At 37.6% G+C, this 15,364-nt stretch overlaps 1 protein-coding gene across 5 annotated transcripts in view; it reads right to left on the reverse strand.

Annotated features, from left to right (window-relative positions):
* mboat1 (membrane bound O-acyltransferase domain containing 1) overlaps positions 1-4,406 on the reverse strand; it is a 175,976-nt gene extending 171,570 nt beyond the window's left edge. For 3 of the 5 annotated variants that reach the window (XM_042755704.1, XM_042755703.1, XM_042755701.1), the window contains exon 1: positions 3,596-4,406. Coding sequence is in view for 3 of the 5 variants with exons in the window: in XM_042755701.1 (XP_042611635.1) it covers positions 3,596-3,691 (96 nt within the window). In the remaining 2 variants the exon portion in view is untranslated. The remainder of the gene's footprint in view (positions 1-3,595) is intronic. The other 2 variants (XM_042755702.1, XM_042755699.1) reach the window with 1 other exon arrangement.
* Between the last annotated feature and the right edge of the window lie 10,958 nt (positions 4,407-15,364).

Consider the following 15,364-nt stretch of genomic DNA (forward strand, 5'->3'; position numbering starts at 1 on the left):
ATTTAATGTATATGTTTTAATGTGTATATATTTTCAGATATGTGAACTTGTGAATTGCTGTATATTTCAGCTAACAAAATAACCACCTGTTTTCATTATATTTGTATTATCATGTTATGTTTCATCACTCTAACTTGTGTTTAAACAATGAAAACTGTAAAATGTATTCATAGTGTTTTATTATATTTTTACAGGATCCTCTGTTCCTAGACCCAACGATTCATCTGAAGGACTGTGAAAATATGAACCCTTTGAACCACCAGTGACAGTTTCCACATGTTAAATAGAAAGGACATGGCAGAGGATGGTAGGGGTATTGATATTTCACTGAAATTAAATATCATTTAATTACATTTAGTCTGCTAGTCAGAATTATAGCTGATTAAATAAAAATAAATAGTGGTTCATGTTTGTTTTGGCATAGTGGTTCATGAGTCCTTTGTCCTGAACAGTTTAAATGGCCCCTTTTCTTCAGTAAAATCCTCCAGATCCTTCACTTTCTTAGGTTTTCCAGCATCTTTTGCATATTTGAACCCTTTCCAGCAATGTTTTCACCTTTTATAATAGTTGTTTATGAGTCCTTCATTTTTCCTCAGAGTGAAAAGACAGATCTCAAAATTTTTAGTCATTGTTGGACAGGGGCCAAATATGCAGAAGATGCTGGAAAACCAAAGAATATGCGGGACTTGGAGGATTTTTCTGAAGAACAGCAGGCAGTTGAATTGCTCTGGGCCGGGTTTCCCGATAACGATTGATCTTAGCGCTTAAGAGCATTTTCTATGAGTAATTTTAAGATCGTTCGCTATTGTTCCACGTGTGTTTCCCAACAATGCACATAAAGCAATTGCACGTAGCTGTGCTTTAAGTGCTACTCAGGAGTCGCTATCTGTTTGTCAAGTGCTGAAATGTCACCTTATAGAATGGCTCTTAATTGTAGTACACAATCGTTTATTGATGTTAACCTAATGCTGCGTTCCAGACAGACAACTTGGATTTAATAACTATAATACAATACTATATTATATTATATTATATTATATTATAGTGTATAATATTATACTTTACATAATAATATATAATGTACTTTATATACAGTAGAGAGAGAGAGAGAGAGAGAGAGAGAGAGAGAGAGAGAGAGACATTATTTCCAGGTCTAATACATAGCTGGTTTTCGTGCACTTCAGCAAGTCATTGACATTTTTCCCCCCAGTCTTTGAAGGATTTCCTATATTACTTCTTTTATTCATTTTTTTTTCTTGTTTTTTTTTTTCAGTTATTTAATTTAGATGTGTATTTCTATTTTTTTCTGCCCCTTTTAATTATTTCATTTATAAATTATAAAAAAATAAAGAAAATTAGTCATAAAGTGTACAATAAAGCACAATCAAATCCTTATATTATACACATTGCACTTGAACAAAGTTAAAGGTGTAATCTGCCAATTGTCCTGCAGGTGACCGCATAAATCTGTCTTCTTACGATGCACTTAGGGCTTTACGATTACTACAGAGCACTCGTAGATCTATGATGATTTTAAGTGCTACTTAAGCTACAATGCTTTTGGGAAACAGACCGTAATATTAAGATTGTACAATTGTTTTTACAAACTTCTTAGGCTTACGAAGCTTTTGGGAAACTCAGCCCTGGACTCATGAAAAACTAGCCCAAAACATAAAAACAGCTGTGGGTCATCCAGTGTATGTAAACGTTTGAACATTTTTATAAAATCAGTAAATGTAAACATCTATTATGTAAAATTGCTTAATCATGACGGTACTAAATAAAAATAGCATAAATTATAATCCCTCTTATTTCGTTATAATGATCGCATATTGTGTTAGGGCAGATATGGGCAAGCTCAGTCCTGGAGGACTACTGTCCTGCAGAGTTTCGCTCCAGCCCTAATTAAACAGACCTGAAGCTAATTAAGGTCTTCAGAATTACTTACTAGAAGGCTACAGGCAGGTGAGTGTGATCAGGGTTGAAGCATAACTCTGCAGGGCTATGGCCCTCCAGGACAGAGTTTGCTCATCACTGTGCTAGGGGTATGTAAACTTATGAGCATAACAGTATCTTCTGTAGCTTCTGAAAGGCAGAATTAAATACACAAAAATATGGCATGGTCCTGATGGTGCCATTATAGTTGTAGAATATGTGTGTGTGTCTATCTGATTGAGAGAGTGGTAATCACTGTCCTGACTCAAGTGTCCATTGCAAGTGTATTCATTATTGTGTTTGTCTTTTGGTTAGTATACATTTTTTATTGTTTCTTTTCAAAATTATTTTATTTTTTAATCAGTTTAATGATTTACTTGAAGTGTCTGTGTTTGCAAAATATTTACAATATTTTTCTCAATCTAAATGATGTTGCAATCCTGCTGAGTTTGTTTGCAGTCCTGTTAAATGTTTGCTGTCTTGCATTTGCTGAAAAAAAAAAATTGAGTTTTGTTGATGCCTTGCTCTGTTTGTGGCTTTGTTGACGGTTTTTATAAGCACATATGATACATTTTTGTGTAGAAGGCCCATAGCATTTAAAACAAACTGTACAGTAATTTATAGACGTATACTGAGACATGAGTGTCCGTTTATGGAAATTTAACTGCCTGGATTTTTTGGAGACTATTGTCATGCACAAGGATGTACGTGGGTTTACCGGTGAGTGACATTTCCGTCCGTGTCTGATGACGACTTTCATACCTTTTATGGACCTTGACACTGATATTTACTTGGCAGTCTATGGGAGAGTCACAGGACTCCCGGTTTTCATCCAAAATCTTAAATTGTGTTCCGAAGACGAACAGAGCCTTTACGGGTTTGGAACGACATGGGGGTAAGTGATTAATGACAACCATAATGACCATTTTAACATTAAATGTTACCTTTATTTTTTATATAGAAACGATGTTAAAAACATATTTGACAAATTGCAAGATATGACAATGTATGTCCATGTAAAACAAAGAGACAATATTATTTGTCTCTTTTAATATAGTACATAGAATAATACTTGCATAAAGAGACTCTTAAACACATACTATATTTGATACCCGCTTTTTTTCTGGTTTTACTTATGTTATTATTATAAGGCACATTGATCAAAGTCTGTTGTCGTAAAAGTGCTGTAAATTAACTCTTTTATGCTGTTCATTATTTCAAAGCAGCTTTACAGCAAAATGTTACAGCACTAATAGGCTGAATATCTGAAATTCAACAGGTGAAATAATAATAATAATAATAATAATAATAATAATAAAGGCCTCAAAATATTTGTATTTTTGTCCCCGGCAAGCAAGTAGTCAATTGTGACAAGGAAAGAAAAAACTCCAAAAGGTGTTAGTATTGGAAGGGGGGAGGAACTTGTGAAACCAGTTCCTCTGAAACCAGTTCCACTCCTCTGGCAGCATTAACGTGTCATTGTTTGCTGAGTTTACTAGGCCTACAAGTTAAACAATAGGATAAAACTTTAAGAGATTTTATATAGGGTACTTGCCACTTGTCTGTCTAATACTTTTAGATGTTGGCTTTCTTGTGATTGTTAAAATCATAGCCTAAGGAAAATCACAAGTGCATTTTTTTTTTCTTTTTGATTACTTACCTGATCCAAAGGAACTCCAACTTGATCGCTGACTGAACTCAACCAGGTGCATCCAGTAGTTTTAAATGCGATGTCTGTGTTGTCCTTTTTGTCCATTTTGCATTGTATAGATCCCTGTATCACCTCACAAATAAAGACGTCGTATCGCCAAACTTAAAGGGTACAAGTCTCTATCAGAAATACTTTTACAGAATTAGCATGGTGAAGACAAATCAAACGCTCCGTAACACTGAGCTGAAGTTGTATGTGTTGAAGTAGGTTGAAGGCGGGGCTGGTTGAGCTGTCAGCTGGGCATGGAGTGATCTCATTGGAGTGTGTTAAAATCACAAATTAAACAGGCTGCTATTGAGATGCCAAACGCCTCGCATTGAAAGTAGAGGAGGCGGCTCAAGAGAGGAGTGACACACATATTCAGGGTTTCCAACTCTCACGTATTTTGCGTGAGACGCACGCTTTCAGACTCTGTCTCACGTATGCGGTGCAGAAGCAGGGACTCATTTTTCTTTCACGCAGGATGCACGTTACTGTTCCGCGGCTGTTTACCACAAACAACATCCCAGATAGCACACATACGACTAGCCGTGTCGACCCGATAAACAAAGTTCCATCTCCAAGATGTAGCTCGGAGAGCGTTTGCTAATTGGGAAAATGTCGCCGAGACGTCGGCACCTGATCGCGAATGCTCCCCGGCCGGTATGTGAACGATGCAAATCTGTAAATCCCTGCCGCTCTGCATGGGCTTTCTAGGACCTTAATTATTTATTTATGCCAAACCTGCTCAAGGCCATACTATATTTACACTACGCACCATATGCGCTGCTTTCATTGACGCGCGCTCACATACACACACACACACACACACACACACACAGAGACAAGGAAAGTTTATTTATAACACATTTTAGCACATTTCATACTCAGAGTGTGGAGATCGCCCCCTTTGATTCAGAAAACATCCAACTTTCATCTCTCAAAATGGCAATTTTTAAGAAATAAAAAGTCGAATAGTTTGCATCTCTAGATATAGATGTCGGTCATTTAAAATTTCTATATTGAAACAGTTTGCTGATATTGAATGATTTGCAACTACTATCTCACCTCGCTCACTTCAACGTTAAACTGGTGGAATAGTACTCTTCTTCTGGGAACGGTAAACCCCGCCTGCTTTGATTTGATTGGCCATCTCAGTCATTTTGACACTGATGAGCGCTGTTAGACCACTGAGGCAGACCAGCAAAGGAAAAAAAGTAACTTGTAAAACTTTTGTTACCCTATCAAACGTAGCGGTGCGTAATTGAGTGAAAAAATGTTAACGCTTAACGCTGGCTGATATAATGAACAGACACATTGACACAATTTAAGTTCAGAAACTTTAATGACACTATAAAAAGAACTCCAGGGGGTATTCCAAAAAGAAGGTTATGTGACATACCCGGGTATGTTTGAGTATATGTAGTAATATAGACTATTATTTAATGATGAAGCGCTAATATAGGCTAAGTATAATAAATAAAGTAATTATTGGTTATTATATTTATTTCATTGGCATATATAACAGTTATCTGCATTAATTATAAAACACTATGACAAGGTAATGTTTAATTTATTATATATAACATTTTATATTATCATTTCACACATTGATCGGCATTTTCTATAATGTCTCAATTCTAAATCAAAATACATATCTGATATGACTTAATATAAAATTAGCATCAAACAAACAGTATAATTCATATTATCAAGGATTAAAAATTAAATGGAATAAAAAAAAATAAATATTGCACAACCATCAATAAGGTTGGTGATATGCACTAAGCATTTAAACGACCATTGAACAAAAGAAGAAGAAAGAAACAGCATGGCACGCTTTTTCTTAGCGTCCGTTTCCATAGTGACTCGTCAATTCGTCACTCTGTTGAGAATGTCTTGAGTCTCAACCAGGAACATACTCTGAGTTGAATGAACTTACTCCTGGATGCGTTTTTGGAACCACATACCTCGAGTTAGCAAGGTTTGTGGTTCATCAACCGAAAGGGTATAGCTGACGGTAAGTTAACCGTGCTTTCTGGAATATACCCAAGGAAAAGAAGGATCAAAAAGGAACCGCAACAATGCAGCCCCACATTAGAGATGGATTCTTTCTGGCAGCCTGTAATAAAGTGAAAAACATGGCAAAAAAAAATAATAAAAACATTAGGATTTCACTTTAAAAAACAAATATGTAAACAAATACATTTTTACTCCTTCCTTTAACCAGATCAAGTGCTTCAGTCTTTTGACATCTGCATCATATGCTGTAGAGCGGTATATGCGGCATGGCAAGCCGCAGCCATCCATGAACTGTCACAATTTGTTTTACCAGTTTAATGACCTGAACAAAAAACAAACTGGTCTAACCTAAGCATTATGCTGCTCAGTGTCTAGCCCTTCCCCTCCGAGAAATTGTGAAACTGCCTGTAGAAAGGCCCTGCGCAGTCCTCAAATCTAGGCCCTAGCCCGGCCCTAAAGCCCAAGACACACTGCACGATTTTTGGCTGTCCCAGACAAAAGACTGGCATCGTGAAACAATCGTGGCGATTTCTGTGATCATGCCTCCTAATCAGTGGTCCTATGTCGTACAGTGAGAGAGGTTCAAAGATGGCCGTTGTCACAGTCTTGTGACCAAAGATAGTCTACGATAATTTTCTGGCAGTGTCAGAAATTCAGCATGTTCATCGCACAGTTTGCAGTTAAGGACCCACATTTACTGACCAACCAGTAAAAATGCGACATGAAATCAACACGACATGGCGCTAAAACATAAAACTGCTTATCTCAAGCTCTTATTTCTTCTACTTTCGCCACTCCAACTATTTTTCAGCACACATAAAAACTACAACTATCAAAGTGTGATTCATTATGCTCTTTTTGTTTACCACTAGCACATATTAATGACGTTTTATCCTTCTATATAAAGATGTGTCGTAGCCTACGAGTCAATAGATGTCATCATTGTACAGTCTGCATGCATGTCATACCCAAGTTTATTAGATCGATGTCGCACAGTGTGACCAGCAATGATCTTATAGGATTGCTAAAATCGTGCAGTGTGTAGAAGGCTTAAGGCATATATAAGTCAAGGCCCGTTGGGCTCGAGCTGATATGCAGGGCTTTAGCCTGTAGCCACCGGGTCTGTTTGCATTGGACAGCAGACCTTGGCTGATAATTCAATAATTGCACACTAGTGTACTGCGGCACAGTGTTTGGGAAACACTGAGTTAGACACTGAGTTAGTGGTTTTCCAACAGTCCTGAGGAAGTTCCTTTAATGTAACACTACAGGACTTTTGGCTGGATTTTGCGGTTGCAGGCAGATTTTCAAGGTATTGTCAAAAACCATGGATCACCGCCAAATCTGTGCTTGTTGCGGTCGCTGATGCTTGTCAAATATGACCATGTCAGCGACGTGATTAGAACCTGTCTCCAGCAGTCACAGACACTGCAATATTTTCAAACCTCTTTATATAAAACATTTCGCTTTGTTTACATTTTTATGTTTATTATATAACCCTGCTTGTGTTATTTCATAGTTTTGAGTTTTCAGTTTTGTTCTACAATGCAGAAATGGAAAAAGACCCATAAATGAGTAGGTGTGTCCAAACTTTTGACTGGTAGTGTATACTGCAAAGCGACGCAACTGGCTTATCCAGGTTACTTAAAGAGTAACCACTGATATCACGTCAATTCTAAAACAAAACATGCTGAATGCAGTAATGTACATATCTGGGTGTGCCAGTAACACTGCTTCATAGTACAGCCCTCTGAGCTCAATGGTTTTGGCTGTTTGTTTACAAAAAAATTAAATAATAATAATAATAATAAAATCTGATGCTTGCTGGAGATTAGGACTCAGGACACTGAATGGGTAAGCCTCGCCAGGTGGGGGGAAAAGACTTGAAATTTAGCTGAGAGAGCTTAGCGTTTGGCAGGAGGTCGAGACGCTTGGCATCGGACGGCTGAGCCTTTGATTCAGAAAACATCCAACTTTCATCCCTCAAAATGGCAATTTTTAAGAAATAAAAAGTCGAATAGTTTGCATCTCTAGATATAGATGTCGGTCATTTAAAATTGCTATATTGAAAAAGTTTGCTGATATTGAATGATTTGCAACTACTATATGCTTATATAGCGCTTTAAACAAAAAAGATTGTGTCAAAGCAACTGAACAACATTAGGAAAACAGTGCGTCAATAATGCAAAATGACAGTTAAAGGCAGTTCATCATTGAATTCAGTGATGTCATCATGCAGCTCAGTTCAGTTTAAATTGTATCTGTGCAATAATTTGCAATCTAGTCAACGATATCGCTGTAAATGAAGTGTCCCCAACTAAGCAAGCCAGAGGCGATAGCGGCAAGGAACCAAAACTCCATCGGTGACAGAATGGAGAAAAAACCTTGGGAGAAACCAGGCTCAGTCGGGGGGCCAGTTCTCCTCTGACTAGACGAAACCAGCAGTTCAATTCCAGGCTGCAGCAAAGTCAGATTGTGCAGAAGAATCATCTGTTTCCTGTGGTCTTGTCCCAGTGGTTGTCTGAGACGAAGTCTTCACAGGGGATCTGACTCTGGGGCTCTAGTTGTCCTGGTCTCACTGTCTTTCAGGGCTGTAGAGGTCCTTTCTAGGTGCTGATCCACCATCTGGGCTGGATACGTACTGGGTCCGGGTGACTGCAGTGACCCTCTGATTTGGATACAGACTGGATCTGGTGGCTATGGTGACCTCGGAATAAGAGAGAAACAGACTAATATTAGCATAGATGTCATTCTTCTAATGATGTAGCAAGTACATCGGTTTTATGGGAAGTGTTCCCGGTTCCCGCAGTTGACTTTGATATTCTAGGTATTATCAAATTGGCAGAGTTTTGAGAACGGAGCGGACGTGGAGGACTATAATGTAACAAGAGCTCGTTCAAATACTGAGGTGCTAAACCATTCAGGGCTTTATAAGTAATAAGCAAGATTTTAAAATCTATAACAATGTTTGATAGGGAGCCAGTGCAGTGATGACAGAACCGGACTAATATGATCATACTTCCTGGTTCTAGTAAGAACTCTAGCTGCTGCATTTTGGACTAACTGGAGTTTGTTTACTAAGCGTGCAGAACAACCACCCAATAAAGCATTACAATGATCTAACCTTGAGGTCATAAACGCATGGATTAACATTTCTGCATTTGACATTGAGAGCATAGGCCGTAATTTAGATATATTTTTGAGATGGAAAAATGCAGTTTTACAAATGCTAGAAATGTGGCTTTCTAAGGAAAGGTTGCTATCAAATAGCAAACCTAGGTTCCTAACTGATGACGAAGAATTGACAGAGCAGCCATCAAGTCTTAGAGAGCGTTCTAGGTTATTACATGCAGAGCTTTTAGGTCCTATAATTAACACCTCTGTTTTTTCAGAATTTAGCGGTAAGAAATTACTCGTCATCCAGTTTTTTATATCAACTATGCATTCCGTTAGTTTTTCAAATTGGTATGTTTCAACGGGCCGCTAAGAAATATAGAGCTGAGTATCATCAGCATAACAGTGAAAGCTAACACCGTGTTTCCTGATGATATTTCCCAAGGGTAACATGTAAAGCGTGAAGAGTAACGGCCCTAGTACTGAGCCTTGAGGTTCTCCATACTGCACTTGTGATCGATACGATACCTCTTCATTCACTGCTACGAATTGATGGCGGTCATAGAAGTACGATTTAAACCATGCTAATGCACTTCCATTAATGCCAACAAAGTGTTCTAGTCTATGCAAAAGAATGGTGTGGTCAATAGTGTCGAACGCAGCACTAATGACCTGCTCTTATCATCTGATCGTGGTTGTATCTCTCTATTAGTGCTATTGGATATAGCACTAATAGAGAGATACAACCACGATCAGATGATAAGAGCAGGTCATTTGTAACTCTAAGGAGAGCAGTCTCAGTACTATGATACGGTCTAAATCCTGATTGGAAATCCTCACAGATGCCATTTTTCTCTAAGAAAGAATATAATTGTGAGGATACTACCTTTTCTAGTATCTTGGACAGAAAAGGGAGATTCGAGATCGGTCTATAATTAACTAATTCTTTGGGGTCAAGTTGTGGTTTTGTGATGAGAGGCTTAATAACAGCCAGTTCGAAGGTTTTGGGGACGTATCCTAATAACAATGAGGAATTAATAATAGTCAGAAGAGGATCCAAGACTTCTGGAAGCACCTCTTTTAGGAGCTTAGATGGAATAGGGTCTAACATACAGTAGGTGGCCATCCAAAACGTTGCTTCTACCGCCGCTCGTACCACCGCCGCGGTGTCTGTTAAGTGCATTTGCAGCTTTTGACCGCTGAGTGGCGCTTTAATCACAAGTTATCAAACAAGCGCATCAAAGCACATTTTCGCAAATAGACATCAGTTTTGCCTCGCTGATGTGTTACATTTGACGTCTGCAGTCAGGGAAAATTAAAGAAAAACACTGTAGTTAAAATATTTAATATTCACAGATGAAAGTTTGGTACTTATGAAGTTATGTGCATTTCTTCGAACGAATTCAAGCAGGATAAATGTCAAGCCTGTGCCTGAGCCTGTGCTTATATTTTCTCTAAGCTACACAGTATTACACCATATTTTAGATTTGACACATTTAATAGGTGTGCAGTATTATTTATATAATATGAATTATGTGTTATATTATTCAAAATAAATTGTGGTTTACTTTGCATCGGAGCATTAAAAGTGGTAGCCTATTTTAGTGAGCTAGGCTACATGGATTAATATGCAAAATGTCAATATTCTCATATATTAGGCCTATATTTTAATTTGTATTTTAAAATTCCTTTAATAAAACAACATGCATTTTTGTTATTAGTTACCTGTCCTTTATTTTGACAGACAACTTATTGGGAATATATATAAGTTGATTGAGAGCATGCCCAGTCAAATTGCAGAGGTCCTGAAAAAGAAGGGCCAACACTGCAAATACTGACTCTTTGCATAAATGTCATGTAATTGTCGATAAAAGCCTTTGAAACGTATGAAGTGCTTGTAATTATATTTCAGTACATCACAGAAACAACTGAAACAAAGATCTAAAAGCAGTTTAGCAGCAAACTTTTTGAAAACTAATATTTATGTAATTCTCAAAACTTTTGGCCACGACTGATTAAGAAATTGTTGCGTGTTTTATAAATTATTTTCTTTATTTTAGTAAAACGTGAGGCACTGTATAATTTTGTTCCCATTATTTAGGCCTAATTAAAACAAGAAACAAATAAATTAAACCTGCATGATTTAGCTAAATCATTGAAATTCTAAAGAATGGACTGATTAATAAAACGTCCTCACAATTAAACTCAAGTTCTCTCATTATAATCACCAAAGTGCAAATGATGAAAAAAAAAAGAGCTTCATTAATAGACAACTTCAGTGATTTTAAAGGGAGCCTTCTTTACTTGCTTTCATATAATTTAAGTAAAAAAAATAAAATTGCAGCCGCACTTAAATGCAGGTGTGTAAAATGTATGCGTGCAAGATTTGCACGGCACGAGTGATGCTGAGTGCAGGCGCAGCATTTATTCTTATTTGTTTTATCTTCTTTACAAATCTTGTTTGGTTTTATTTTGGATAATTGCACGTAAAAAATCATTTACGTTGTAATGCATACGCAAAATGTGAATTATTATTCATATTCAAGTGTTTGTGCGAAAATTATAAATGCATGCAGGACAGGGAGGCGCCCTCTAGATCACTTGAATTTTTTTCCTGAAAATGAAATAACTTAAAATTGTGGCGTCTCACATACATGAGAAATATATCTACAGAAAGCTTGAAATGTCTTTTAAACGATTCAATTCAATTCAGAACGAAAGCATTATGTAATCTGTGCAGGTTGTATTTCTCTTTAAAGGCGCGTTCATGTGGATAGAGTCAGCACTGTGAATTTCATCTTGCAGCCGACAAGAAAACATTAGCCGCGTTTCCACTGTCGGGCTTAAAGCGGGCGTGCTAGTGCGTGCCAGGGCCAGTCGCGTTTCCACTGTAACTTCCGGGGCTTGATCCTGCCTCGTCGGGGCTTCCTCTGGGCCAACGGCCAGGGTTTTTTGGCCCGACGAAAACCTTGGGCCAAAGCGGGCCAGCTGGGGCTAGAGGAGTGGTTATGAACAAAGGCGGAGTTTCTCCGCATCTGGAGAGTGTCAGCGCCGTTCACTTCAGAAAGATAACAGCTAACATCAACATTAAAAAATAAGCTGAGCTCAAAACTCACTTTCAGTCAGCTGCGAGTGTTTGAAATAACGCGATCCAATGTGGATTATAATCACCATAAAAGGCAAAAATAATTTATAAGCGATGTAAAAGACTATGCACGCTAAACATTAACGTTACCATAGTAAACATGGTAAATACAACCACTTGGAGAAATCAGATGTCAGCTTCTTATTCTCTATCACAATTGTGTATTTATTTAGTAACATATTTTATCTGTCATAAGTCACGTCTCGAGAGTTTAGCTCCGCGTAGCATGTCATCAAAGTATAATAATGTTTTTTGTTCGGGAGCTTTTATAAAAATAGAGTTATTATCATTCATTCTAAATGTGACGTATATAGGCTACTGTGGCTACAAATAAACAGAAACAGACTCGACTGAATAAGCAGGCTATTTTCATAAGCGTTAAAAATAAATAAATAAAATAGAAATACATTTATTTCTGTGTTATTAATTTTGAGTCCTGATAAATTGATTCATTATGCTCAATGTATCACTTATAGTAAAACATCGATGCTTTTGAATTTGAATATTTAACAAAGCATGCAAACAAAAGGTGCTGTTATCGTGTTCATTTTGTGATTGTGCATGTTCCAGTGACTTAATTCTTAGTTTTCTGATAACTTCTCTTTGTTGGTGAAACGATGGGGTTGCATGACGTTGTCCTGAGAGGCCTGTAAAGAGCGGGTTTTAGTGACGCGCAGCGGAGCTTCTGGCCCGACTGTGGAAACGCTGCGCTATTCTGGCCCCGCCCGGCCGTTTTAAGCCCTGGCTCGCACTGGCCCGACAGTGGAAATGCGGCTATTAGTTTATTAATAAATAATTAAAATGTCTCCTTTTTTACAATTATTTTTACAATTTTTACTTCTGCCTTGCTTTGTGGCAAACTTAATGCATGTGCTTGAGCGTGGAATATATTAAGGCTCATTATGGATTATAGATGTTAATTTCATATAAACCTCTGATTAGTTGAATAATGACAAATGAACGACTAGTAACTAGAAAAATCTCATGTGGGAGGCAGACCTATTAAATACCCTCTAGACATCTCTGTTAAAGCATTTTATACGCGTTTGCATAAATTCTTCTTTCAGAACGGTCCGTAATGGAGAGAAGCTTTAACACTGATTTTTCCTCTGAAACACAAAAACTAAAATTGATCTTTTATGTTTTGAGAATGGCCAGCCCTTCTCTACAGATATTGTTGTTGTTTCTGGTTTGTGCATTGTAAATACAAATGATAATAATAATAATAATAATAATAATAATAATAATAATAATGTCTCCAAAAACTCATTGTTGTTTTTTTTTATTGTAATAATAATCATGTGTATTCCCAAATCTAAAAAAGCCTATAAAACATCATAGACGGATCATACTGATGTATGGACTCTGTTTGGGATTTAGAAAAATAAAGAGATGGTTCAATATATTGGTTATGAAAAGGCTACATTCTGTGCGAATTTGTATTTCATAGTCTAAAAAATATTGTTTAGACGAAACAAAATAAAATTAACGCAACAGTTTGCGAATTTATTTATTTATTTATTTTTTGAGTTAAGGTAACTACCTCTGAAATTAAGTTATAATAACAATAAACTATATTGCGCTAGTAGTCAACATTTGAAGTGGATCAAAACCTTTCTTCAAAGTTGCCCTAAAACCAAAATGACGATGCAAACGTCCTATCTAAACCTGTTCTGCAAGTTTGATACCCTTTTAAGACACTGTCCATATGAAAGACCAAGAGATTCACACATTTATCTCGACCCCCACAAGCTATACAGAACTACCCCCCAGCCCCCTCCAGCTGAACTGAATTCGGTCTGTTTTTGGGGCTGTAAGGGACCGTGTGTTGTCATGTTACTGGGTTGAAACTTGCCTGCACTCACAGCAGCCCTACTCTTTTTATTCATTGTTTTCCAACAGCCAATATTATTGTTTTCACAAGACCATAATAATAACAAATTATCAATTGATAATTAATCATTATTTTACGAAAATCATTGTTATTTGTGAACGTAGCATTTGGGGAAGGCTTTAAGACCAAGCGGAATCCTCCGTTAGCTGCTCCCGCTTCACAGCGCGCGGGACTCGCGCTAACTGCACCCAGCTTCAAAGTCCGCTAGTTTTGATTTAACTAAATCAATTTGAGCAAATACAACTTACTGATCATGAGCCCAACATTTAGAAAAACATTCAGTCTACCTGAAGGAAGATGTATTTCATTGTAAGTTAATGCTTTTAAATAGAGAGTTAAATGGAGAGAGAGAGAGAAATAAAAAAACCGTGTAGGCTATTCCTAAACTTGGAGCTCATTATATTGAAGTACAAACCCAAACACCAGAAGCAACCTACACTCTCAGTGTTCTTTCATTGAAAAGTATGTTTTTTGTTTATTCTCAGGCTATATGGTTGAAATAATATTTTAGTTCAAAACTTTAAGTGCCATTGTTTAAAAAAATGCTTTATTGGCTAACGTTTCATAGACCTTCAGTTGTTATGCTCTAAAATCCCATGGCATTTGTAATTTCACAGTATTTTCACATCCTAAATCACTAACCTTTAAAGTCACAATTCTATAATGGTCAATTTTACTCAGGCCGATGGCACTTTTAATGACATTATTATTATAATTTTTTTTTTTTTTAGAATAATTGTAGCCTACATAAGTAGGTGAAGCAAAACACATATGAATAATATTTGGATTGTCCCTTTGTTAGGGACCAATCAAGCTCGGTCCCATCCACCAGTCAGTGTTCACACTCACCTGAGTATTGATCAGCACCTGTTCCCAATCAGCACCGTCACTTTCCAGCACATAAAATCCATCTCACAACAGCACTCCAACGTCAAGCCTCGAATAGGACAGACCACTTACCTGTTTATCGTCATACCCCATTCCAAGTTCGCGGAGAGAAGTATACTTATCTGAAGATTGTTTAAATCTGTGTCTCTGTTGATCTTCTTCCAGATCCGCTATAAGATTCCTGATCTGATCTCCTAGCTCCTGTGTAGTCATCAGACTCGGTGTCCATCCAAGCTGTCTGTTCCTGTGAGGGGGAAAAGACCAAGTCTTAATGACCTTTGTCCACTAATATACAAAGTATTGCACCGCGGCTACTCGCCTGCTTACCTCCGATGCATCGGGTGAACGCTGCCAACTTCGCCACGGATTCACCTATTCACTCATCTTGCACTTTATTCCTCTAAATAAACACTGTGTTTGGATTCACTTCCCTTGTCTCCGAGTGTGTATCCTGACAGAAGGCTTGACCCAAAATACCGTCATGGATCCAACACAACCAGAAACCACTCCACCGCAGAGCACAGCTGGCCATTCCAACGCTTCCGCATCATCCGCTCCTTCGCTGATGTACGTTACTAGTCCGACATCTAGACCAGCGCCCTTCTCTGGCAAGGCGGAGGATTGCAATGGTTTTCTGCTTCAATGTTCACTGGCCCTGGAACAGCAACCACATCAA

This window comes from Cyprinus carpio, unplaced genomic scaffold (genome assembly GCF_018340385.1).
Source record: "Cyprinus carpio isolate SPL01 unplaced genomic scaffold, ASM1834038v1 S000006744, whole genome shotgun sequence".
In the NCBI taxonomy this organism is placed as follows: Eukaryota; Metazoa; Chordata; class Actinopteri; order Cypriniformes; family Cyprinidae; genus Cyprinus; species Cyprinus carpio.